Here is a 26,441-nt window from a genome sequence, read left to right on the forward strand (position 1 = left end):
ACTTTTTGGTTTCTATAGAAGAAAAAAAATGGGAAATTGTAAAAGTGATATGAAAGGGAGTATGGGAATCAGTATAAGGCAGATGAGTGACTGCACAACTGTGACCGACCTGCATTGAAGACAGAGGTGGCCGTGCATCAAAGCTTAACTGCCAAATTTAATTTGAGAATGGAGAAACAAAAGTACTAGTATTAATTCCCAACAGGCCTACTGTGAAGTACCAGTAGGCAGTAGCTTCTTTTTAATTTCCATCAATAAACAACATTTTTTATTTTCTTCCAGCTAGCAGATAGAGCAGGATATGAATAGGGTCCCGAGAACAATTTTGACGAAGTAGAAGAAAGTAATTGATTAGAACAAACAATTGGTGCCAAAGAAAGTGTATGATTAGGAAAATTGAGAACTTAAAAAAGGGAGGGTGTCTATAAAACTATATCAAAACACAGATAATGTGAATATGTTTTAACCAAAATAACATGTAAAGCTCGTTTGGTAATATTATTTTAGTAGCGTTGTTTAAATATTATGAAAATACGTATTATATTATTTAATCAACTAAAATTGTTTTTTAAACAATACAACCAAACAAGCCCTAAATCGTGCTTACATAACAAAGAAACAATTTGTAACTCTTTTAAGTTTTCTTTTTTGGTTGTTGATGATAAACTCAATTTGTGACTGTAAGTTCCATTTTGTTTCGATCAGAAAACATTTTTCACATTTGCTAGAGTTTAGTACAACAGAAAACAGTTTAATCAGGTTTTTTTTCTTCAGAATATCACACCTTAAGAAATCACCACAAACCAGTTTCACAATAATAAACTCCTTCAATATTGATTATCGTTGACCAATTGTTGACTGACAATTAAACTTCGAAATGTAAGATTTTTTTTTTTTTTTTTTGGGGGGGGTGGGGGACCCCCAGATGGGCTGAATTGGGTTTAATCAAAGGGCTTGTACAACCTGATATCATCTCAAGTCCATTTAAGTCATCATCTAGACAGCCACACGCAAAACCGTAACATCCAAAGACAATCCATAGCCACCCAAGTTGCCAAAGAATATAGGTATTAATCAAACAAACAAGAAATTAAGACATCCATGCCAAAGTCATCCACACACAATCACATGGATTGTGAGCCACTCACTATTACAGTTTATTAAGCGTTCTTCTATAGCCAGCTAGTATCTTTCGTTCTCTAAGGAATTCTTTAGTTCAACACAACAGCCTAACATTCACAAAGGAGAGGAGAGAAAAATATATAAATGAAACCTGAAGACCTTATTAAAACTATGCAACCCCAATACCCTAGCATTAAAGCTACACTTCTACCTTATTAAAACTATGCAACCCCAATACCCTAGCATTAAAGCTACACTCCTCTTAGCTTCCAAAAACCAAAAATAGAACCCTACACTCCTTTTATTCCTTATATATATATATATATATATGTATATATATATATATATATATATATATATCTCTTTAGGTCATTTCTTCAGGTCAAGGCCTAGAAACTGACAGTGAAATCAATAAGGCCTTCCAGTGGGCTCACCATGAAAAGAAAGCATGGTACTTTTTCTCACAAGATTCAGAGTTTCATGGTTGACCAGAGCTAGAAGGCTAGAACACTCATCCAAGAAATTATCAAATTCATTTCTTTCATTCATCCTACAATTACAAAATCATCTAAAACATATTTGGGAAAGACAAACAATTAAAATACCCATGTACTGGATCAGCCAAAAGTCAAACAGATAGGCAACATATCAGTTTCTTATCAGGATTATGATACTCAGAACATACATAATCATCTTTCAAAAAACACATTTATCAGCTCGTCCATCTGTAGGCCCAGAAACTACAGTAGTGCGAGGACCATTTTCTGTACATTCTTGATGGACAGCAGTAGGTTCCAGCTTGCACAACTTCAAGTCCCTGTAACAAAGATAAGCATATTTTATGGTTTTGAAAAGGAAAAAAAAATGCCAATGAGCTCTAGCTCAATTGGCAACTCTTCCCCTTGTAAGTTCAAGGTGAATTGTGGGTTGTGAATTCAAGACCCATTGGGTGCAAAATTGCAGCACCAAGGTAAGCAGGTAAGTTCATAACCATTTAGAAAACAAACTGTTAGTACCTCAGAACCTGTGCAGCTAAAGAAAGAACAAAACAAAATAAAAGATCTACAGCAGCTTTTTTTTTTTTTTTTTTTTCCTTCCTTTTTCTCTCTTTCATACATGTCAAAGTAAACACAATCACAGGATTGAGAACAGGGGCTAGAGCACAATGATTTCATGAAATAAATAACTCCTAAACCCAATTTAATTTACAGTAGGTTAAGAGTTATACCCCATGTCTTTTGATGGTCAAGGACATTCGAATGAGTCAAAACTCAAAATTGACGCCTTGGGGGCTTAGCGTCTGCCTGACTGACTCGTAGTGGTCTGCCTTTCAAGTCCTACACCAACAAATTTTCAAAGAGAAAAATGTAAATAAGTTTGGAAACAAGATATAAACAAGTTATTGTGACATCGCATAGCTGCTGTCACCAAAATCAAATCCAGTCCATGAATGGTGATTCGATTTAGTAGTAAGAAATGAGATCAGACATGTAACACGTATTTACTATCTACCATATCTTAAAATATTTCAATAATAAGTCAAAAATAGCTTCCAAACTCTAAGAGAGTTTCAGTTTTGCAGAATGAATGACACTCTAATCTCAGAATGCACATTATATAAATATATCACTGATCTACAAACATATCGTATATTAGCATCAGTTCAATTGAAACATTTTTTTAAATAGCCTACCACATATTAAACAAACTAGTTTGCATCCTCAGAGTTATATGCCCATCAACATTAGTGGCTATCTATATTGACATATCAAGAGTTCTCATTAACCTAACCTGGACATATATATCAGATTGATAATATCCGGTTGGTAACAAGATACAATCAAATAATTCATAATTAATATACACACACACACACACACACACACAAGCATATAGCATGAATATAATGAATCTTACAACCCCACTCGTGGACTGAACATGAATGAAATTCAGAAAATGTTGACAAAAATTTTGGTTGTAAAAGTACTATTTCAGTGAACATCAACTAATCAAGTGCCCTGCATAACCATCATTCAGATGACAAACAGGTAAATTATCATAAAGCAAATACTGGCTACCAAATAATTTAATTATACACTAAGACTTGTAATGTGGTAAATGTTGTTGAACAATGGACCAAACAGAAAGAAAAGAAACTAAAAAATATTGCCAATTAGCAATATTGGACATTGTGATAATTAATTATTTCTATGAGTCTTCGGGTTGTATCAAGCAACTCATAAATAAAAGAAACACACATACACATATGTAACATATCTGCCCACAAAACGACATCCTCAGAGACAGAGAGAGAGAGAGGAGTGATAATATACTTACAACACCATTCAAGTATTCAATAGCACTGTTGACCTCTTCAGCAGAACCGTAGGTTACAAAACCAAAACCTCTTGATCTACCACTCTCCCTGTCATAAACCACCCTTGCTTCCATAACCTTTCCTTGCTCGCTAAACAAATTCTCAAGTGCTAAATCATCAACGCCCCATGCAAGGTTACCCACATGAACACGATTGGCAGAACCAAAACTTCCCCCACCTCTGTTACCTCTAAAAGAAGAATCACCTCTAAAAGAGGAATCCTCCCTCCTAGGTGGAGGAGGTCCAGCATTCACCCTTAGTGCCCTTCCCTCAAATTCCTGCCATGCAGTAACCATATCAGTCAAATGCTCAAGAAGAATAAACCATAATATAAGTACACTAAAAATTTGTCCATTAAGCAATTACTACAATCAAAATCCGGTTGCAACGCCTGCCTCACACCAAAAAAGCTTCAAAACCAAATTTTATTCAACTTTAACCAAACTTGGCCTAGTTTCTAGCTCTGATTAAACTTTATAAAAAATAAAAATTGTACCTAGTGCACAAAGGTCCCAGTTTTGCGAGGTCTGGGAGAGGTGTTTGGTAGACCACCTTACCCCCAATTATTGCTTGAAGAGACTGAACCCAGTACTCAAACATGCGACATATCGCTTTTGGTGGGAGGCACTTGCCATCGCACCAAACTCTTCTAGAAATAATTCATTTTGGGGCACAAGAATGTTTTTGAGCTTGAACTCAGTAAAATAAATAAACAAAAAGAAATTCACCTTCCCCCAAAAAACAGGTATATAGTGGAATAAGAAAGCCATAAATTTGTCTTTTTTTTACTTTTAAAATTGTAGTGACAATACAATAAAGAAATAGAACTCATTACCATACCAAGTATATAGAATATGATTTACTTACATAGCCATTGAACTGTTGAGCAGCAGCTTCAACTTCCTCAACCGAAGACATGGTCACAAATCCAAATCCTCTGCTTCTTCCAGTTGTCTTGTCATAAATCACCTACCAACAACAACAACAATAACTTCAGCACATTTAACCAATTTGGGTTTTCTTTACTTTCAACTTTTCTACAATACTTTCTCAAAATCAATGTTGGACAACAAACAATTTAACCCCCCCAAAACAGAACAAAAAAGAAAACCCATCTTTCTTTTCACCAAATATACACAGAAACAGTGTAAAAAACCAAACTTGGAAATGAATAATAGTAGAATACCTCGACCATTTCAACATTTCCAGCGCTTTCGAACAAACCAGCGAGCTGAGCACTGTCCACAGTGAAAGGGAGATTACCCACGAAGAGTTTGAGGTCAGGTGCGAAGCCAGGCACGTCTTCATCGCTCAAGAGGTCCTCTTCTTGGTCAAACTCAGAAGAAACGGCAACGTTTCTGACAAACCGAGACGAAAGGGTCCGAAACCCTGAAAGAGAAGCAGAAATGGAAATGGGCTTGCAGTGAAGCCTGAGAGTAGAGGGAGTGATAGAGAAGAGAGAGACCAAAGTGGGTTTTGGATTGTAGAGAGAAAGGGTTTTGGGTGTGAGAGATTGGAGAGCTAAGGAAGAGGCTGTAGTAGACATGGTTGCTCTCTCCGTTTCTAAACAGATAAGGTTTTGAGGTAGAATGAAGAGAGGGTTTTGAAGTGAAGGATACTCACACTCGGTGATACTTATAACCTAGAGATATTTATGGGAAAGTCAAAAAAAAAAAATTCCGGAAAAAGATCCTGTTGAGTTTTATAAATATAAATAAAATATTTACAGCCTTTGTATTGATTGAAATTTCTAAAAAAAAAAAATCACAATTTTTTTTATTTTATAATTCAATAAATGGGTGAGAATTTGAAGTTTAGGAGATAAAATTTCACAACTTTTACCCAATACTAGCTGCGAACCCGCGCGTTGCACGTAATAATTATTTTTATGGTGGTTTTATTAATTTTTTTTTTATAATTTAAACTAATCTAATAATGAGTAATGTCTTTCGTAATTATATTTTTATTTATTATAGGAACAATCATAAATGTAATATAGGAACAATCCAAAACACCAAAAAAACGTAAACTAAAAAAAATTAATAAAACTTAACAATGATTAATTGAACCAATATTAGGATAAAATTTTATTTTTGATAATCTATTAAGGTTATTTTATTTGTAGAAATTATAATTTCGGCCGCCCAAAACATATTATCAAATAAAAAATTATTAACAAAATCTAAGAATTAGATTTCTATACATGCATTGTTATAAAATAATAATAATAATAATAAAATTGCAAAAGTTAAAATTTGTCACCTATCCAATTATTTTCGTTTGGCTAACCTTTGCTTTTCTTTAAATAAATGGCATTATAGAGTACTTCTTATAGAGTACTTCTAATACAACTATTAAGAGTATTTTGTCCACCACAAAGGATTAGAAAATAAACAAAAATTAGTAAAGTCTCATAGTTTAACATCTAAATTGAGCACTATAAAAAATCATGCTATGTAACAGAATAAATACCAAATTATCCAAATCATGCTATGTAATAGAATAATATTATATTTTTATATGCTATACTTAATTCTTTAGAACGCAATAGGATAACATTTAACAATCAAAGAGAATATATATATATATATATATATATATAATTAAAAAAAAAAAAAAAACAACAACAACAATTTAAAAAACAAAACTAAATCACAATTTAAAAAACAAAACTAAATCACATTAACCCAAAATAGAGTTTTAAATAATATAAAAAATTATCAACCTAAAGTAGAGATGCAAGAAAATAAAAAAAAAATCCACCAAAAAATTTAGAGAGAGAGAGAGAGAGAGAGAGAGAGAGAGAGAGAGAGAGGGAACCTTTTTTTTGTGAGGGAAAACTATGCATAGAATAGAAGAGATAGAGACAAATTTATAGTAAGAGGGTGTGAATAAGAAGAGACAAAAATAAAGGAAGATGAAGGGAAAGAGAAAAAATGATATTAATGTAGAGGATAGTGGGGAGATGAAAAGGTAAGGGAGGGAGAAAGATTGAAGAAGTAGTGGGGAGATGAAATGGTAAGGGAGGGAGAAAGATTGAAGAAGTAGTGGGAAGATGAAACAAAATAAATGTTAAAAACAATTATAAGAAAATTGGAAAATTGAAAAAAAAAAAAAAAAAAAAAAAAAACCCTAAAGCTTGAAAGGCTTCAACTTTTTTTTTTTTTTTTCCTTTAAACTGAAAAGGCTCACACAAAACCCTAAAGTTGAATTGAAAAGGTTTTGGATTGGGCTTGATAGTGAAACTAAATAAATAAGAGGTGGGCTGGATTAATTATACAGATTTATTATAGGGTGATAGTGGAAGTAAATAAATAAGTAGTGGGCTGCATTTATAGGGCTAAAAATTGTAAAAACCATTTTAAAATTGTTGGACAAATTATATTTTAAAAAAGAAAAGGAAAAAAAGAATGATGTGGCAGCTGATGTGGCGCAACGTGAGAGCAGCAGCATTAAACGCTACGCTTCAGTTTTTAGTAATATATAGATTTGAGATGATAGATTTTTTATTATTATCATTGAGATAATAGACTGTGATTAGTGCAACATAATTTTTATAAAAAAATAATAGTCTAATACTAATATTATCTCTATCATACATTAATTATAATTACATTTCCTCTCTCAAAAAAAATAATTACATTTCCATGTTGGGAAAAAATTGTGAAATTTATTTAAAATCTAGACTTATTTGAAACTATTAACATATATTGGTTTGGAAATTGGAAGAGAGTGATGGATAGGATGCGGTGAGGCTTCACAGTTCACAAAATGTGTGTCAACTTGTCTGTTGGTTCTTGGTTGGTGACTAGGTGTTTGTTTTTTGGTCCACATGGCCTGCTTTATGGACTGAGAGATTGGAAGATCATGACCGTCCAATTTGAAAGGCTTATCAAGGAGGCACGTATCTAATTTTACTAACAGGAGTAGAGGGAGAGACTAGAGTGTATCGAAGAGCTAAGCAAATGGACAAAACCATTAAGATATTCTACTGACAAATGGATTGATGTATTAACATCTTATGGAAAGGAAGAGGATCAGGGGAGTTTGGGCCTATAGCTTCAGCACCATGGATTGCTGCTTATTTAGGTCCAAGTTTGCCAAAATGGGCTTAATGGCTTCAGCTTGCAGCCCATTCATTTCTTAGCAACAGCTGATACTTTGCAGACTTCTTGCATATTGAGTGATCACTGGTCAAAGCAAAGTTCGGTCAGATTTTTAAGCATAAAACTTTTAACTTGAGCCAAGTTCCAGGCCTAGCTTGGGCCAGTGGAAAGATCAGTCATAAATTCAAGTCTCATCTATTTACCCCCAAAAAATAAAAATAAGTCTTGTTTCTGAAAAATCAAGCTCTGAAGCTCATGGCAGAAGTTAATTATGCTCAAGATGATGCCTACAAAATACAGAGATTCAGCCAGTTTGGCTGTTTGGGTCCAATCCTGGATCCACATTGACTCCAAACTTTACAAGCACTAGCCTCATTGAACTTCAAACATTACTGGCACACATGATGATGTATTCATTTCTTTACAAGTTGAGCCACTGAGAATTAACAGTGGATAAAGTAATCACTATGTAATTGTCATTTGTCAACATCAAAATTGCTGCTACTTCACAACTTAAGCTACATTCACAATGCATGTAAGTACAAATTTGCCAACATTTTCTACAGGGTGAAGGAGCCACAGTTTGGGCCTAGCCTCAGCTGGCAAAAAGAGGAGGTAAGCCTATTTAGACAAATGATAACAAGAAGCAAAATTTCAACTTCAATAATGGGCAGTAATCAGATCCACGTTTGTGAACAAAAGAACTTAAAAGGATCAACCAAAATCCATCTCAAACATTCTTAGTAGAGCCATTAAAATACCCATGTACTGGATCTACCAAAAGTCAAACAAATATAAGTTTCTTATCAGGATTATGTTTATGGTATTCAGAACATACATAATCATCTTTCAAAAAATACAAGTCTCAGCTTGTCCATCTGTAGGCCCAGAAACTACAGTAGTGAAAGGACCATTTTCTGTACATTCTTGATGGACAGCAATAGGTTCCAGCTTGCACAACTTCAAGTCCCTGTAACAAAGATAAGTAGATTTTATGGTTTTGAAAAAAAAAATTTGCCAAAGAGCTCTTGTTCAAATGACACCTCTTCCCTTATGAGTTCAAGACCCATAGGTAAGCACGTAAGTTCATAATCATTTAGAAAACGAACAGTTAATAGTAACTCAGAACCTGAGCAGCTAAAGAAAGAACAAAAACAAAACTAGACAAAAGATCTTTAAGCAAAAAAAAAAACATATTTATAACTTTTTTGTTGGGAGGGGGGGAGGGGGGGTTAAGTAATCTCCAGCAAAATGTTTCTACGTATCAAAGTAAACACAATCAGAGGATTGTGAACAAAGGGGTTAGAACTTAGAACACAATGATTTCATCAAATAAACGACTACTAAACCCCCCCCCCCCCCCTTTTTTTTTTATAAGTAATAAAACTTCATTTAATAAAGAAATCAATACACGGAACCAGAGAACACAGGCAGTGTACTAAGGAACCAGAAAAAACAGCTAAAACTATAAAGCAAAGAAAGTACAACTATCTAACAAATCCGTCAAAGAATTAAAAGTAAAAACACCCAAAGCATTTGTCCACTCTAGCAATGTCTAGAGAAAAAACAGCTTCAAGTCATGAGTTGATTTCTCACATCCTTCAAAAGTACAAGCATTCCTCTCCCACCAAAGACCCCAATTTAATTTACAGCATGTTAAGAGTATACCCCATGTCTTCTGATGGCCATGGACATTTGAATGATTCAAAACTTGAAATTGACGTCTTGGGGACTATGTCCGCCTGACTGACTCGCAATGGTCTGCCATTCTAGTCCTACACCAACAAATTTTCAAAGAGCAAAATGTAAATAAGTTTGGAACAAGATAGAAACAAGTTATGGCTGGTGACTGTAAATGAACACGATTGGAAGAACCAAAACTTCCCCCACCTCTGGTACCTCTAAAGGAGGAATCCTCCCTCCGAGGTGGAGGAGTTGCAGCATTCAACCTTAATGCCCTTCCCTCAAGTTCCTGCCAAATGTCATGAAATTCTGCTCAATGGCAATAAACCCCTTATTCCAGTGCTCAAGAAGAACAAACCATAATACGTAAACTGAAATTTTGGCTACTAAGAAATTACTACAATAAAAAATTATGTCACAACGCCTGCCTGGCACCAAATGAGAACCAAATTCATTTTTCCCTTTAACCAAACTTGACCTAGTTTGTAGTTCTGATCAAACTCTCTAGAAACAATAAATTTTTTGGCACACAAGAATGTTTTTGTGCTTGAACTCAGTAAAACAATTGAATAAGCAGTTGATATACCCAAAAAAAGGTATATAAGGGAATAAGAAAAGCCATAAAGAAATACCATAAAGAAATAGAACACATTACCAAATCAAGTAGATATAATACGATTTACTTACATAGCCATTGAACTGTTGAACAGCCGCCTCCACTTCCTCAACCGTAGACACGGTCACAAATCCAAATCCTATTTTAACCAATTTGGTTTCTTCCCTTTCAACATTCTCTTTTTGTTTTGTTTTTGGGGGTTAACAAAACAAAAAAGAAAACCCATATTTCTTTTTCACCACATATACACAGATAGTGTAAAAAAGAGAAGTTGGGAATTTACATTAGTATAGTACCTCAACCATTTCAACATTTCCAGCACCTTCGAAGAAGTCGGTGAATTGAGCACTGTCCACCCTGAAAGGAAGATTACCCACAGTTTGAGATCAGGTGCAAAGCCAGGCACGTCTTCATCAATCAAGAATAGAGGGAGAGGGGGGAAGAGCTAATGGACAAAACCATTGAGATATTCTACTGACAATGGATTTATGGATTAACATCTTCGGGACGTTGCAGTTTGCTGCTTATTTAGGTCCAAGTCTGCCAAAATGAGCTCAATGACTTCAGCTTGCAGCCGAATTATTTAGCAACAGCTGATGCCTTCCAGATTTCTTGCATAGTTAGTGATCAAAGCAAAGCTTGGTCAGATTTTTTAGCATAAAACTTTTAATTTGAACTGAGTTCCAGGCCTAGCTTGGGCCAGTGTAAAGATCAATCCTAATCTCATGCCTCATTTATTTACCAAAGAAATTTAATAAATAAATAAAAAAGATCGTCTTGTTTCTGGAAAAAATCAAGCTCTGAAGCTCATAGCAAAAGCTAACCATGCTGCCTACAAAATATTGAGACTCAGCCAGTTTGGGTCCAATCCTGAATTCAAATTGACTCCAAACTTTACAAGCACTAGCCACATTGAACTTCAAACAGTACTGGCACATATGATGATGTATTCATTTTTTTACAAGTTGAGTCACTGAGAATTAACCATGGATAATGACATCACTATGTAATTGTCATCATCAAAACTGCTGCCATTTTGCAGCAAAGCTACATTCAGAATACATAATTACAAACTTGCCAACATTTTCTACAGTGTGAGGGAGCCACAATTTGGGCCTAGCCTCAGCTAGCAAAAAGAAGAGATAAGTCTAATATAAACAAATGATAAGGAGAAGCGAAATTCAAATTCAATAATAGGCAGTAATCAGATCCATGTTTGCGAACAAAAGAACTAATAAGGCTACCTTCATTGAACTGAGTTGAGTATAAATTCAATTGGAAAATTGCCTAAATTACACCAATAACAATCATAAGATTAAATTTTACAATAAATAAACCTTTTTTATTTTAAAATACATTTGCTATCATTCTGCATTCTTCATTGGCATAATCTGGGGACCTGCAGGCGAGGGCATATTGGCTCAAGCAATGGCCATATGCCTTTCTGAATTTTTCCCCTAGTTGATTTCCTTAGCAACAGAGTAGGGCACATTTGAGCCCAAATTCAAAGCAAGATAGTCTTTCCACTGATATTCTGCAAACTCTAGCCAGCTGAGTAAGCAGCTAGTAATCTTGACCAAAATTATGATTGCAAAAGACCAAGGGATTGTATATGATGGCACTAGACCCATCAAATTAACAAATTAGGAGGAAAAAAAAAATCCTCAAGAAGATTGATGTAACTAATATCCAAATTTTGCAAAAAAGGGTCAGTTACTCTCTTTCTTGTAACACTTCAACGGTAATTTGAAGAGGAAAACATGAAATTTGTCAAGAGGAATTACAACCCCAGAACTGAAACAAAGCCACTAACAGATTACATTTCAATTCTAACGACTTATTCCCCTAAGAATGAAACTTTTCTCATCATTTAAAAAATGTTCATGCCTGAATTCTCACCTCAAAACAGCAGAAGAAAAGTGAAGAGACAGGACATTAGGCAGCAACAGTAGCATGTTTTTTCCCTTTTTTGCTCACATGGGACTTCTCTTCACCCTTAATCATTCTAGAGAGAATATCTGCTTGCTTTGTGTTTCCCTCCTGATTAAGACTCTTGATCAGATCTGCACAACTACTCCAATCAGAGGCCCCTCCTTTCTCCATTATTTTACACAATATTGAATATGCATTGAGTGTCTTCCCTGCTGCCAAAAGAGCATCCAAAACCTTGTCATAACTTGAAAAGTCTATGGTATAGTCTCTCTCCAAAGCAAAATCTAACAGCTTAAGAGCAGCAATTGTCTTCCCTTTCTCACAAAGAACAGACAAAAGACTGTCAAAATCAAGTGAGCACCCGTTATGCATAAATAGATCAATGCATCCCAGGGCTTCTTCAACATGACCTCTCATGAGGAGGGCTTCCAAGATCTTAGCAACCAAATCCATATTTTCCTTCACCACCTTCTCCACCATACTCTTCATCACCCGGCTTGCAGTTTGCACCCTCCCATCTTCAAATAAGCTCTCCATCACTGATCTGAATAGTGATGAATCTGGAAGATGCCCAGCTTCAATCATACTATCCAAAGCTGTTTTGGCATCAGCCGGTTCGCCTTTGTTCAAGGAGCTCTTGATAAGCAATTTGTATGAATCTGCATCTCTAGAGACCCCTCTCCTATCGATGATCTTTAGAATTTCAAAAGCAAAGTCAGGATTCCCTTCTTTAGAATCACCACAGAGCAAATTGTTAAAAGCCACTGAATCCAGAACACCCTTTTTCATCAATTGCCGGAAAAAGATTTCTGCTTTCCCTGTCTGCCCATGTTTGCACAGCTATTGAATCATTGGGTTATAAGCACTAGGCTCCATATCCAAAGAACTCTGTGGCCTCAAGATGATTTCCTTCTCAATAAGCTTATCTAACAACTTAATGGCCTGATCATAGTCCTCAGCCTTGCAAAAATTCTCAATTAAGACACCATAATGACCATCCTCTGTGGGTATGCTTAACCGAATCATTGCCTTTAGCACATCTGTAGCCACATCCAAGTTACTGGACTTGCATTGGCAAGTTAACAATTTCATAAAGATGGAATTATCTTTAGGAGCAATATGCTTCTCAACCATCTCCTTCAATATACTTCGAGCCTCAGGCATTTTCTCTGCATCACAAAGCCCAGGCAACAAGGTGGTGTACATAACATCATTAGGCTTAATACCAAAAGACTTCATCTCATCGAACAATCTCAACCCATCATCAACTCACCCAACCGAAACATACCCCTTTACCATGGTTGTATAACTTATAACCAAAGGAGCTATGTTCCTCCCCTTCATCTCCATAAACAACTTCTCTGCCTCATCCATCATCTTAAACCGATTATACCCATTAATCATAGTATTTTATAAGTGACCACATCCGGCAAAATCCCTCTATTCTTCATATCCTCATAAAACCTTTTTGCCGTCTCCAACCTCAAGAACAAAAAGAACCCCCAAATCATCAAATTGTAAGTATGTCGAGTAGGCTGAATCCCTTCATTCAACATGGCATTAAAGTACCTCTTCGCCATCTTATACCGCCCACGCCTCAAAATCACCTTAAACAAAGCATCATACGACTCCACAGTCCTCTCCACACCCAATTCCTTCATTTTTCTGAAAAATCTTAATAGCCTCCTGAACAATCCCAGCTTTACCATAGCTCTCAATCATCAAAACAAACAATTCCTCATCCCATGCCACCCCTTTTTTCCGGCATATCAAACAGTATGCACCTAGCATGGTTGAGCTTCGAAGCTCTGCCCAATATCTCAATCATTTTCAAATGGGTGTCACGGTCATGGCGGACCAAGCCGGCCCGCTCGACCCACCTGAAGAACTGGAGCGCGTGCTCCAAGTTCTTAGCACTATGCAACACATTCCAAACCAATGAATTATCGAACTCGGGCACCAATGCCCGGATCGAGTTCTGTAACCGGGTCGTCCAAGCCCGACTCGCCATCATTCTACATATAACATCCTCTATCTTTTCTGGGTTTCGAAAATTACCTCGTGGGGTTCGCTAAATCACCCTTGCCTCCACATTTTCCGGGTTCGGGTTCTCGGGCCGTGGAGCTTCAGGACCCGGATCTGGGTTTGGGTTTTGATCCACAGAGGAGGTAGAGTCGTCGGTGGAAGTGAAGAAGCGGAGGAGATTGAAGGTGGAGGAAGGGTTTAAGGTTCTGGGTATGGTGGGAAAAACCCTGGGAGACCATTGGTAGGGTTTAGATACAGAAATGTAAGCCATAGATAGGTTTTTGAGAAATGAGAAGTGAGTCTGAAATGGGTTTTTGAATCGTTGGTGTTCAGTGATCTACATGTAAGGAAGTACAGAACAGTGAGCTGAGATGAGAGTGTTGTTGTGTAGCTAAATAAGGTTTAAGGCAACCCTATTTTGATTATCTTTTTTGGTGAGTTGGGACTCTGCTGTGTGTTTTAGAGTTGGGTTGGGCTTAATATTTGAAGGTGAGACTAAACATAGGCATAGCCCAAACTCATCATAACCTTGATCATTAGAACTTACAAGTTTGCAACTCTGTTTTGCTAAGCCCAAGTGAGGGCCATAAGATCCATCAGGTCAGTAAAAGGCTGTCTTGCAACTCTGTTTTGGGTGCGTTATCCGTGTCATACTGGTGTTATATCTTCTTTATCATATTATAATTTTTTTAGAAATTGCTCATGTCATACCGTACATGTACCTGTGTCCTTGCTTATTAGATAAAAAGTTTAGTAATATAGAGAATTTTCTTACTAATGAAACTCAAAAATCATCCGCATCAGATCATGAACTATTTATGCAAAATAGGATTTTGTTGTAGCGCTTGTCTAAATTTAGGAGGCAAGGTAGCTTATGTGAAACATATTTTTATTATTTCTTTTTGTTTTCGGAGATGAAGGAAGAAAGTGAAGAGAGAAACGATTAAAATATATTTAAAATTTTGATATTTAAATGAAATAGAGTATAAAATAGATAATTTTAAGAAATGGTTAGTTAAAATAGAAAAATAGTAGTTACTTATTCAGAAAATAAACAGTAATTTTTGTATAAGCTTACATGAAAGCTCTTGAAATTCAAACTTTGAAGGAGGTGTGAAATGAAATGGCTTGAATTGTTTCAGATAGTGGAAGTTCCAACATACGAGAAGATAGAATAATAGTGTGGCACATGAGGTAGCGCAAATTGCTAGGAACTGTGGGGAGACACAAATATGGAAGTGGGTAGAGCCACCGATGGTGCAAGTGCAACACCTGCTTCAGCATACACACTTTTTGACTGTACTCATTGTTTTCTCTTAGTTTGAGCTTTTCTCCTATTGTATTTGTGCCACATGTTTTCAGTTTTCTCATAAATAGGTACACAGCCTGCAACAAGTTTGCCCTCTACAAGCTCTTGACAAAGAAGGGGCGGAGTTTTGGGTTGTTTAATAAATTCCACATTTCCTTTTATCAATTTTGTAAGTGCCCATTTTTGACAAGTCCGATATACATTGCCCAAGAAAAAAATAGAAGGCCCTGCTAATATTGGACCCATTGACACAATCCCTTAAATTTAGCCGATTTAGAACAAGCTTGATCTTAATCAAAATGTATTCATTAGTCAAATATTAAAAAATTAAAACTAACGACTGCGCACCCTTGGCGCGATGATCATCTACAAATATAAATGTTTATGAGGTGTGGGGGAAAAGGGTCAGGGTTCAAACATCTAAGAGGAAAATTTACATACATATACACTTAGATTAGGCTAGTGACCTACGTATTATAAGAGAGATGATTCATAAATCAAATGTATAAGATAATTATTGCTATATACAATATGAATTCCAATTAGCTTAAATAATAAAGTATTTTGCCACATTCTGATTATAAATAGAACCTTCAAAAACTATGATATATATATATATATATTAAAACCTAGTGGATCAACATCCCTTCAAGGAGATGTCCTGGCAGAGGTGACATACTCCAGTGGTGATATGGTAATTGCTTTACAAGAAGTTTTGTCACGAAATTTACAATTCCACAATAGAATCTATTCAGAATTACCAGATTCTATTAAATTCATTCTTGATAACCTTCAATTTTCTTTTACTAGAAATCACCATAATATTTTCCAAAAAACCCTTAGAGCCCTTGAAATCCACCTTGTTAACCTTACTGCTCAAAATGAGGCTTATATTAGCCACCATAATAACCTTGCTCTAGAAAACAATTTTGTTTCAGAAAATAACCCTGTTGCAGAAAATGAGGCTCTTCGAAGTCGTCTTAAAGCCTACATTAGTCAACTCTTTGGCAAAGAGGAAATCCATTCAATGGATAATGAGACTATAATGGGCACTGATTATGCTAGATTGAGTCTTAAGACCCAATCTCTATTAAGAAGTGTTGTTGCCAACTTGCCAACAGATATACAATTACGTATTCTGAGAATCAAGGCTATGTTTAGGTCTGTTGACCTATGGTTCAAATATTTCAAAAAACTTATTACTACCACTATTCCTGATCTCGATGAGTTAGACGAAGGTGATAATGTCTTTATTCAACTTGATTGGAAAGAACACTTTGGGAGTACTCTCAAAGTGTATGAAAAGAAACACCCATTTCCTGGCCTCTTGATAAATTATGATGATGGTTCATATGTTGCTGATGATTCAGATGATGATGATGACAGGGACCCTAACTGGCTTTCCCAAATGTTTGAATATGGCTTTATCAAGTTCATAAAATTAACAAGCCATTATCAAGTCAGCCAACTCCCACAAATTATTCAAGAGGCTATTAAAGGATTTAACAGTCCTTTTGTTTCCATCAGATGCTGGAGTACGTTGCCAAAATGGGAAAGAGATAACTGGATGAATGTCCAACCCTCAAAGCATCTCATTCTCATTAATGGTCACACTCACCAAGGGCCATGGTTTGAAGGAAATTCTCAATTGTCCTTTGATGATCCTTTTGCTCTTGCAAAATGTTGGAGAAATTATTTTAATAGCCAAATTATTAATGTTGCTCATAATTTATGGAAAAATTATCATTTCATGGGAAGTACAGACAGGATTTCTATCTTTGGTCCCAGACCATATTCTGATGCCATTGCTCATTTGCGAATTGCTGATCATTGTAATCCAAGAAGTCTTCTCATTCTAGGGAAAACTCCAATGTTTGAGCCAATTTTATATTGTGGATTCTGTAATCAATATGCTATTTACCATGAGTATGAATGTGATTCTCCACAAAGCCCTTTTGATCCTTTTGATGGTTATCCATCCGATGCTCCTTCCACTGATTAATGAGTTCATTCCTGAGATTTCTACTGTTTGAAATTGCTGCTACTTATTTGACCGGCTTGCACAAAAGCCAAAATACTTCAATTGCTTTGAAGAATATGTTGCTAAAAATTTAGAACTGTTTCAAGATACTCCAAATTTAGCAGAAGATTTTGATTCTCCTATTTGTCTAGCCTACACAATGGCAAAAAAACTTCAATGTTTACTATTGCTAAAAGCTTGTTTCCCACCAATATGATGCTTCTGAAGATTCTTAATAATTACTCTCAATTGGCACAAGATGACAAAGTTTCTTTCTTCTGGTCTCTTGTGATTGGTTCTTTTGGGCACCAATAATATGGCCTAAAAGGTGGTCTAGAATCTAAAGACACCCACTATTTGGCCTAGGTTTTCAACTTTTGAGACATTCCAGCTCTACGAATGATTCCCCAAAATTTGGAGACAAAAAAGAAAATTTACTATTCAGTCACTATTCACTTGTCACTATTCATCTATCACTATTCACTGTCACTATTCATCTGTTACTATTCATGACACTGTTCACTGCGAATTTTGCTTATTTAAGGGGGGTTATCCCTTATGTTTAAAACAAGTTTTACTTTAGATTTTTCTTTCCTTAAAACTCCTTCCTTTAGGAAGCTTTCTTAGAAAGAGAATTTCTTGTTTCTACTACTACTACTACCTTGTTCACTACAAACCTTGTAACTAGGACTAGTTCAAACTTTGTAACTGTTAACCTATTCTGAAATCCTGTATTAACTACTACTACTGCTGTAAGTGTTTTGTACTACTTTCAATAACAAGTATTTTCAGTTTTATGTTCATTGTTCTACTTGTTGCTACCGCCACCTTGGACGGATTACCGCCATAACGGACGGTTCTAAATTGCTTTCATTTACTTTGAACTATCACTTTCATTTACATTGAATTAATTTTGATATATACTACTTGGCTGGTTCTACCACCTTATTATTGTTCTAACTTATTTATCTACATTACTATATTACATTACTTTCATTATTTTATACTGTGCTTCCCCCATCAGCTATGCGTCCTTCCCCCTTATAAACAACTTGGACAACAAAATCATGATGTGAGCCATAAACAGCTTCTTGGGCAGACAATGTGCATGGAAAAAAGATATAACTAGCTTAACAATGCCTTTTGACAACTCTCCTGGCTTTGGCCAATAAAGATTTCGCATGATACAGAAAATCTGCTTCAGCAAAAATTCATGATCACTGTCACAAATTACAGAACATATTAAAACAGTGAAATTACAGGGTATCAAATTACAAAAATCAACACCTTTCTATAGGTGTTATACAAGAATAAAGATTAACAAGAAATAGGACTCAATAAAATACAGATTTGTTTGTTCTTTTTTCCATTATTTTGACTCTCTGTACTCCATAATGTGATACAAAAGAATATGCTTGTATAAAATATAACCAAAAGAATGTAAGACACTAAAAGTAGTGAAGTATAAAGTGTTGGTGGCACGTCTCAAATCACCTTCCAACGTATTTCAACATGTAAGACTCCATTTCTTGAATTGATCAGATTGTACTTCTCATTGATACGTCCGTTGTGTACTACATCATTTAGATTGATATCCACATATCCTAATGATTCCTAGACAAAGTATAGAATTTAGAAATTGCAATGAATTAGATATAAAAAGAAGGTAATCAAGAACCAAAATGATCCAACCTTTCGTCGGAAACTAAAGCCTGTCCGCCTGCTCATGACTTCAATGCGGATCTTCTCCTTTAAAGGAGCCTCTTCTAGCACAAATTGGAACTCTTCGTTCCAACACGGATCCCGGGTTTTCTTGATCGTCTAGACAAAGTACATTTAATCAGAAGGACACCTCAAAATGTATCTATACTATAATTAAAGTAATGAGAGGTTCATACTACTAATCTTAAATATAATGTACAACTTACACATTTCTGTCAGAAACTAAGAGTTAAAAAAAGTGTTAAAAGTTAAAATTCACCTTGGTTTTCTTCTGTTCTCCTCCAAAATTGACTACAGCATAAGGGTTGTTGTGATGACTCCCCTCAACATCTTCAGCGCCTTGAAGCAAAACAAGAAGTAAGCCAGCTCTGTTCAAGGACACATCTTCTGATCCTTTTCCAACCATGTCTTCTCTTTTCCCAGATCCATGCAATGATCCACTAAACAGTTCACTGTCATCTATAAAAGGCTTAAATGTTAACTCCACCACAAGTTTCCCTCTCCATTTCTTGTTGTGAGGATCATTGGGGTTTGTGTTCTTGACCAAATTAAGTGTAAATTCTTTAGTCTCATGTGGGGTAAGCAACCTCAGTGGAACTATTTGCATTCCCAACTTGTCATGTGTCCCCACCTGTAAAACTAATGCTCATATAAACTTTACAATCCCAAAATATTTACCAGACGACCACATAAGTTTTCCTAACACTAAATCCTAAATTTAACTTAGAACCTTCTTAAATACCAGAAAACAAGTTCACTTGGTAGTGCTATACAAGTTCCACATGACTTATAATAAGACGATGTGTTAATGAATAAATATAAAGATCAGATAATGCTACTATATTGAACCTATGTTATTGGAAACACTTCTCAGTTAAAAAAGGAAAAGTAATATGATTAATTTTTTCAAGACCAAGATGACATGAAAAGTCCTCAACTAAACATCAAACTCTATGGAGAGGACAGTATCGAGAGTTCTCCGCAATCATTGTCCTTGCACGAATTTTTTTTTCATAAATGCTGCAATGATTTATAGCTGACTCTTCCAATAGGACCAACTTAAAATCAACAGAGAATATTTTTTGGGCATTTACAAGATACTATAAATTTAAATACTCAAGCAATAAATTATAAGTGGAAAACAAAAGACAAAACCTTCTCCCAGTCATAGACATGTAACTGAAGAACTTGAGACTCTGGGTCCTTTACTGTAATCTTGAAGTCCTCATTCCACTCAGGGTTCAGGTTCTTCATCTTTATAGAAGTTTTCTTTGCTGGAAGCTTATCTCCACTTAGGCTGAGTTTAACATAAGGATCAGATGCTCCCAATAAGTCCATCTTCAAGAGTTTGATTGCACGCACAACTTTCACGTGTAGTATGCCAACAGGCTTCTTCGTAGACCCTCTATCGACAAAGAAAAGAACAGATAAATTATTGAAAATTTCTGCTAAATGAAACCACCATAACCAAAATTGACTCAACCAATTCTTAATCTGCAAGGTAGTGAAGAACCTATGTGGAATCACATGGCAGATATTTAGCATTTCAATTTTAAAATAATTAATTGTCATTGAATCCTTAACTCACAAGTATCCCACTAAATCATTTTCCAATAAAGTAATGTCTGAATCCATATAACAGTGTTTTCCTTGATACTGAATATCATACATCCTTAACTTTACAGTGGCATATATGAACTTACACTGAACCATCAAGAATTGGTATTTCAAAAGTTTGGGGCCAGAGGTAGAGGCTTGCAACTTGTTTTTTTATGGCATCCTGCCAGCAACAGAGAAATATATATATATTTTTTTTATAAAAAATATGTTACTATATGATAATCATATTTGTGATATTCCATTTTGAAATTAAAGAAGACTTCGAAAACTTTCAAAGAATATGCGCTTGAATCCTTCATACTTACAAATAAACATTCAAATACAAATTGGTACACACTCCTTAGCAATACATAAATTATTTCCTGTAAAAATAAGAGTGCATGCATTCTCACATCCAACTCAAATCTTGAGGGATACAAAATTCTTTTTGCACTCCTCCCAAGTAAAATGTCCAATTTTGTACTTAATCATAATAGATTGAATCTCATTGACAGTTATCTACCAAGTACACTTCTAAGTGAGTTTTCAAATGTGAATGAGTGCTGATGGACAGCTATGCCTTTTTCAATTTACATTTAGGTTCATAAGTTTACCAAGATAAAGTAAGTTAGTCAGCAATGCAAACTAAAAAAAAATCCATTGCTTCCCTCACCCCCCACCCCCCCCAAAAAAATTTAAAGATGGCCAACCAATAGGTTATAGGTCCAATACTTAACATGGCTTTCTTGAGGAATAATAAAATAATAGAAGATTATAACTATATCTTATCCCTCATAATGCAATAGAAACCATACTAAAAGTCAACTTAATATACAAAAGGATTAGACAGGTAGTTGGGATTCTTGTGTGTTTTTTAGGGTAAATTTGCATTATTAGTTTGAAACATGTACTTTAATCTATTTCTAAGGAATCATGTTAGCTGTTTTGCCATACTCCAAAGCTCAACCAATACTCAAGATAATTTAAAAAATTATAATTAGAGTATTTTATATAAGACGGATTGACAAAATGAAGCCTATCTTACAAATATTACTGTATCATTGGTGATTGACTGTGCAGTTAAAAGATAGCTCATCTAACCATAATATAATAAATCATCATATAAAACTTTAAAGCAGATGGCTGATTTGAAACCCAAAAGACAGAGCACCTGAACATATTGATATACACCAGGAATCGCCATAACATCCCCTCCCAGTAAATTCAGTCCAAAGTCTAAGTGTGGCTGCACATATAAAACATACTTGTCACTAAAGTACATGAGATAACTGCAAAAACTTAGATTCACATCGTTACATATGGAAACTGGCAAATTGTTCATGTCTCAGTTACCTTCTCCATCAAAGACACTGCTATGCTCGCAAAACATGGGAATGTTGGCACCAGAGGTTTCAAAATTATGCGGGGCGCTGCAAATAATTGTACATCCACCAGCTGAGAGAAAAAGCATGAACAGTTTTTGAAAATTGTTTTACATAACCATAAAGAATAACTTGGCATTTTAACCCACAACAGACTGATATAATTTAGAACCAATTTTTATCCCATTTTAATGCTTCATCAACTAAACTACTGTCATCAAGCAAATAAAGTAATAAAACCATAGAAGGTCAATATGTAAGATGTTGAACTGAACTCATTATTTTTAAATGATGAAAAAAGTAAGTTGACTTAAGCAGACTACAAAGAGAAAGAAGACATGTCAAATGATATTAAAATCACAATGCAAGTATGTCATATTTTCATCAAGTTCCCAAACACCCACATAAACTATTTGAAATATCTTCTCACCTGCACCGTAATCCGAAGTGACAATAATTTCAACACCAGAGTTATGTTGGGATTTCCAGCCCATCTAACTGCAGGCTCAAATAATAGTTCATTTTCGTTAGTTTCATGCACTTTGATACCTGCCAATCGATGAATAAAATCCCACGATTAAATAAAAGAATAAGTAAAATTTTAAATTAGATGGTTCTGGTACATGTTACAAAGTCTAAAATACTGTGATTAAGTTGCTTCAAAATTCAATTCATTTTACTTACCATGAATTGAAGGGGGGATAGTTCCAAGACTCAGGTTCTTAAACTCTACTGACTTTAACTTAAACTTGCCAATGTACTCCGCAAATACAGGCTCTGCCGTGCTTTTTATAACACCACATATTGCCTGCAAACTTGAGCATTAAATGGATCATTATAAAAATTATGTCAAATTCCCCTGGTACTATTATCATTTAGAACTGACTTGCTTGGTTTTTTTTTATTAAAGAAAAATTAGTTTTATTCCAAAAACTTCTGATCACCTTATCAAGGTAAGGCCACATATCAGACAGCAACTTGTTCAACCAGTCAATCTGCACAATTATACAATTTTGAACATAAATAATGGTAAAACATAAATAAAATGTATGAACAACATAATGTAAAATGTAACTTATCAAATTTAAACAGAAAAAGAAAGGGGACAGGAGCTTAGAACCCACTCGATCATAATCAGGATGCTTCACCCACAAGGGAATCTCAGGCAAAATATCAAGCAATGAGTTTGTGTCAAACTCATGAATTGGTCTACTAATTGGTTCCTGCGAATGTAGGTTCAAAAGAGTTAACTTCACTGACAAATCACAACAAAGATTATTTTCCACACAAAAAAAATAATAATAAATAAATAAATAATAATAATAATAATAATTGAGGATGAATGCACATGATAGAAGTCTATAAGAGATTTTCCCAAAGAGGGGTATTACACTTGGAAGTTTCATATAACAAGTATTATGAGCTGCTATGTTTAAGTATCCTAGAGACGTAATGACAGATAACACTCATGTCAAAAAACAAGTTAAATCATCCGGCATCCATCTTATCCATATTTGTCAAACATTTTGGTTCTTTTTTAAAAATAAAAATTAATTGCCAAAAGACTATAAACACTGTGGAAAAATAAACAATGCATATAGAATTCGAAAATTGTTCTCTCACATTTGTTAATGTACACACCATACATACAAAATCCATAATTTCACATGCCATGTTCACATTTAAAACATGAAATTGGTGATGTGAATGGACGATATACAATAAGAAATGTGTGAGAATCAATACCCTATATAAGATCATCCCTCCCACAACGTGTGGATTCAACAATCATGTGAGATCCACATGTTGTGAGAAGGAAAATGCATATATCAAATACATTAGACTACTTCTCAATTGTCTCGATGGTTTCAACTTTCAACTTCTAGACCTCATCTATATGAATGATAGAAAGTCTCGAAGAACTACCACTCGCTTAAAACAGTACATAAAAACAACTTTTGTGAATAATGAACCAAAAAAAAAAAAAACACATCTAATTAAGACCTCAAAGAGATTCATCAACATGCAATTCCGATTAAAAACTGCAAATAACGAGTGTCACATTGTTCTTGTCGATGTCGGCCATGCCAAAATTTTCTGCGGAGACAAACTTGCTACTCAACACATGCATCAAATATTATATCTAATAATTTCTATTGAATGGCACAATTGAAGGGGTAACACGCAAGTATAAAAGTAATACTATAGTCTACAAACATAATAAACCTTCCGAAGCAAGAAATTTGTTTATATAAAAAAAAAAAAAAAAACAAACACCAATACCAAGTAACACTAACCATAAAATTAACCCAAAAATTCAAATATATAGTATAATTAAGAATGTCACTGATCACTATTATATAACATAAACATCCCCGAATCATATAAAGCATATCCAATTTGATCAAATCAATATATATATATATATATATATAGTTGATTATAAGAAAGAAGATAGAGTCTTAGAGATAAAAGGCATTAGTAATTTAAAATAGTTACCTTAACTTCACCAGGCTCGACATAAATGAATAGTAAAAAACCCAGTAAAAGACCAAGTGGGATTCCAATTCCAAATCCAATGATTCCTAGTAAACTCCCCAGAAATCCCATTTCCCTCTGAAACCCAAAATTACATTAAAAAACAATGAAAAAGGAAAGAAGGGCATTTATTAAGAATCAGTGTAAAACTAAAACAAGAAAAAAAACACAAAGTGAAAATGAAAGCATGAAAATTGACATAGGAACGTAACGGTTGAAAGCTACGAATGAAAAGAGAGAAAGAAAACTGCCAAGTGCCAAAAGAAGAGTGAGTCTCTCTCGTTTCGTTGCAAAATCCACGTATGTATCTGACAACTTAGTACCTTTTTTTAATTTATATATATATAACTGGAATTACGGTTTTGCCCTTATATGTCTTGTGGAGTTGTGCACTTATTATGTTAATAACTCCATGTGAGAGGCCCACGTAGGAATGTGGGGATAGTGACTGCACAGTGAAGTGTGTACCAGTTTTTGTGTTCAACGAAAAATCCTGTTCTATACAGTGTTTATTTCCCCACTGCCAAAATACATTAAAAATGTCTTAAAATCAATTTGAAAATAACTTATTTAATTAAAATTGAAAATTTTTTATTGAAAATACTATAAAAAAAACTAAGTGTCCATTTGGTTGGAACAGTGGAAAAGTGGAAGGATATAAAATATTTGGTTTTTCCACATGTGTATTTGGTCAGAGAAGTGGAAAAGTGAGAGGGTGGAAAACTCTTTTATTTAGTTGGAGAGAAAAATGGGAAGATGAAAAGTGTAATTTATATAAATTGATTATTATGTTCTTATTATATGATTAGCCTCTAAGCACGCGCATGAGCACGTGCTCAGAAACTCTTCTATTTTTTGGGTAAAATTTAATAATTTGCATTTATTATATTTTGGGATTATTATATTTTCTAATCACAAAAAAAAAAAAAAAATCTAGGGGTGTGATGAGTATTATGCATTTGTGAGTGAAATAATTTTTTCATCACACCCCTAGATCTTTTTGTGATTGGAAAATATAATAATCTCAAATTATAATGAATGCAAATTATTAAATTTTACCTAAAAAATAGAAGAGCATCTGAGCACGCGCGTGAGCGCGTGCTCAGACGCTAGTTAGTATTATAGATAAATAATAAATAAACCTCTGAGCATGCGTGTGATCCTATTTTGGGTAAAAAAAAAAATGAATACGTGGGTAGATTGGAGGAGTTTTAAAACTAACAAAAAAGTGATCCTATTTTGTAGAGAGTTAGAGAGTAGAAATAGGAATTTAAATTAATGTAAAAGTAGGAGTTTATTAGAATCAGGAAGACATTTAAAAGTAGAAGTAGGAATTTATTATATTTTCGTCAATTTACTATTTTAACCCCATTTTTAAGTTTTAGGTAAGGGTATTTTTGACAGTAAAAAAAGCAATAACTAACATTTTTTGCCAATTTACTATTTTAACCCCATTTTTAAGTTGTTGGTTAATTAATTTAGGGGTATTTTTGACAGGAAAAAAAACAATAACTAACTTTCTGAATCCTCTTAATATATACAGATACAAATATATAAAAAAATAGATATATTTACACTCATTAAATAATGAGAAATGATATGTCTACAACATTTTTACAATATTTTTACAACAAATCCTAAATGGCAAATTGTTACTAGTTGTTATTGTTGGGGCAAAAAGGTAATCTTAGCGTTAGTTTGAAATTTGAACCAATAACAACTAACCACTTGTGATTTGTTGTAAAAAATGTTGTAGATGTAGCATCTTTCATAAATAATATAAAAATTAACACAAATACATATACTTTTATATTACTTTTCTTTATTACTATTATATATAATTTAAAATTTATGGGCAACAAAAATTGATTATGCATTAACTAGGAAGACATTTTCAAAAAAAAACTTTATCCACATTACCATTGTTATCTAAACTGGGAAGACATTTTCCAAAAAAAAAAAACTTTATCCACTAGCTTTTTCAATAATACAATGGCCCTTTACACTAAA

General features: G+C 34.4%; 2 protein-coding genes and 1 pseudogene across 3 annotated transcripts; all 3 read right to left on the reverse strand.

The window, feature by feature from the left end:
* Window positions 1-1,633: 1,633 nt before the first annotated feature.
* Window positions 1,634-5,117, reverse strand: LOC126691849 (29 kDa ribonucleoprotein A, chloroplastic-like). The gene is made up of 5 exons (XM_050387086.1): window positions 4,686-5,117; window positions 4,367-4,468; window positions 3,460-3,777; window positions 2,351-2,459; window positions 1,634-1,939 (listed from the first exon to the last, which is right to left on the reverse strand). Exons 1-4 carry the CDS (start codon window positions 5,043-5,045, stop codon window positions 2,394-2,396), a joined length of 846 nt encoding a protein of 281 aa, XP_050243043.1. The 5' UTR covers window positions 5,046-5,117; the 3' UTR covers window positions 1,634-1,939; window positions 2,351-2,393.
* On the reverse strand, window positions 3,578-14,281 carry LOC126691848 (pentatricopeptide repeat-containing protein At2g37230-like; annotated as a pseudogene).
* Window positions 14,282-18,432: 4,151 nt separating this feature from the next.
* LOC126691850 (synaptotagmin-3-like) lies at window positions 18,433-24,692 on the reverse strand. Of its 2 annotated transcripts, XM_050387088.1 has the most exons (12): window positions 24,393-24,690; window positions 23,018-23,116; window positions 22,838-22,888; window positions 22,578-22,701; window positions 22,324-22,442; window positions 21,865-21,966; window positions 21,683-21,757; window positions 20,616-20,692; window positions 20,068-20,317; window positions 19,172-19,543; window positions 18,883-19,011; window positions 18,433-18,804 (listed from the first exon to the last, which is right to left on the reverse strand). In XM_050387088.1, the coding sequence occupies exons 1-12, from the start codon at window positions 24,501-24,503 to the stop codon at window positions 18,676-18,678; spliced, it is 1,638 nt and encodes a 545-aa protein (XP_050243045.1). In that variant the 5' UTR covers window positions 24,504-24,690; the 3' UTR covers window positions 18,433-18,675. The 2 variants fall into 2 exon arrangements, with proteins under 2 accessions (XP_050243045.1, XP_050243044.1); XM_050387087.1 differs by having other exon boundaries at window positions 22,838-23,116; window positions 24,393-24,692.
* Window positions 24,693-26,441: the final 1,749 nt, after the last annotated feature.

Source organism: Quercus robur, chromosome 7 (genome assembly GCF_932294415.1).
Source record: "Quercus robur chromosome 7, dhQueRobu3.1, whole genome shotgun sequence".
Lineage (NCBI taxonomy): Eukaryota > Viridiplantae > Streptophyta > Magnoliopsida > Fagales > Fagaceae > Quercus > Quercus robur.

Bases quoted from the DNA above. Each gene is read 5' to 3' on its own strand.
- LOC126691849 (XM_050387086.1), bottom strand. From the start codon at position 5,045: ATGTCTACTACAGCCTCTTCCTTAGCTCTCCAATCTCTCACACCCAAA. The intron at 4,469-4,685 runs GTATTCTACTAT...TGTTGTTGGTAG, and splicing joins GAAATGTTGAAATGGTCGAG to GTGATTTATGACAAGACAAC. The intron at 3,778-4,366 runs GTAAGTAAATCA...ACTGCATGGCAG, and splicing joins CTCAACAGTTCAATGGCTAT to GAATTTGAGGGAAGGGCACT.
- LOC126691850 (XM_050387087.1), bottom strand. From the start codon at position 24,503: ATGGGATTTCTGGGGAGTTTACTAGGAATCATTGGATTTGGAATTGGA. The intron at 22,702-22,837 runs GTGATCAGAAGT...TCAAGTTTGCAG, and splicing joins TGTGGCCTTACCTTGATAAG to GCAATATGTGGTGTTATAAA. The intron at 18,805-18,882 runs GTTGGATCATTT...TACTTTGTCTAG, and splicing joins GCTTTAGTTTCCGACGAAAG to GAATCATTAGGATATGTGGA.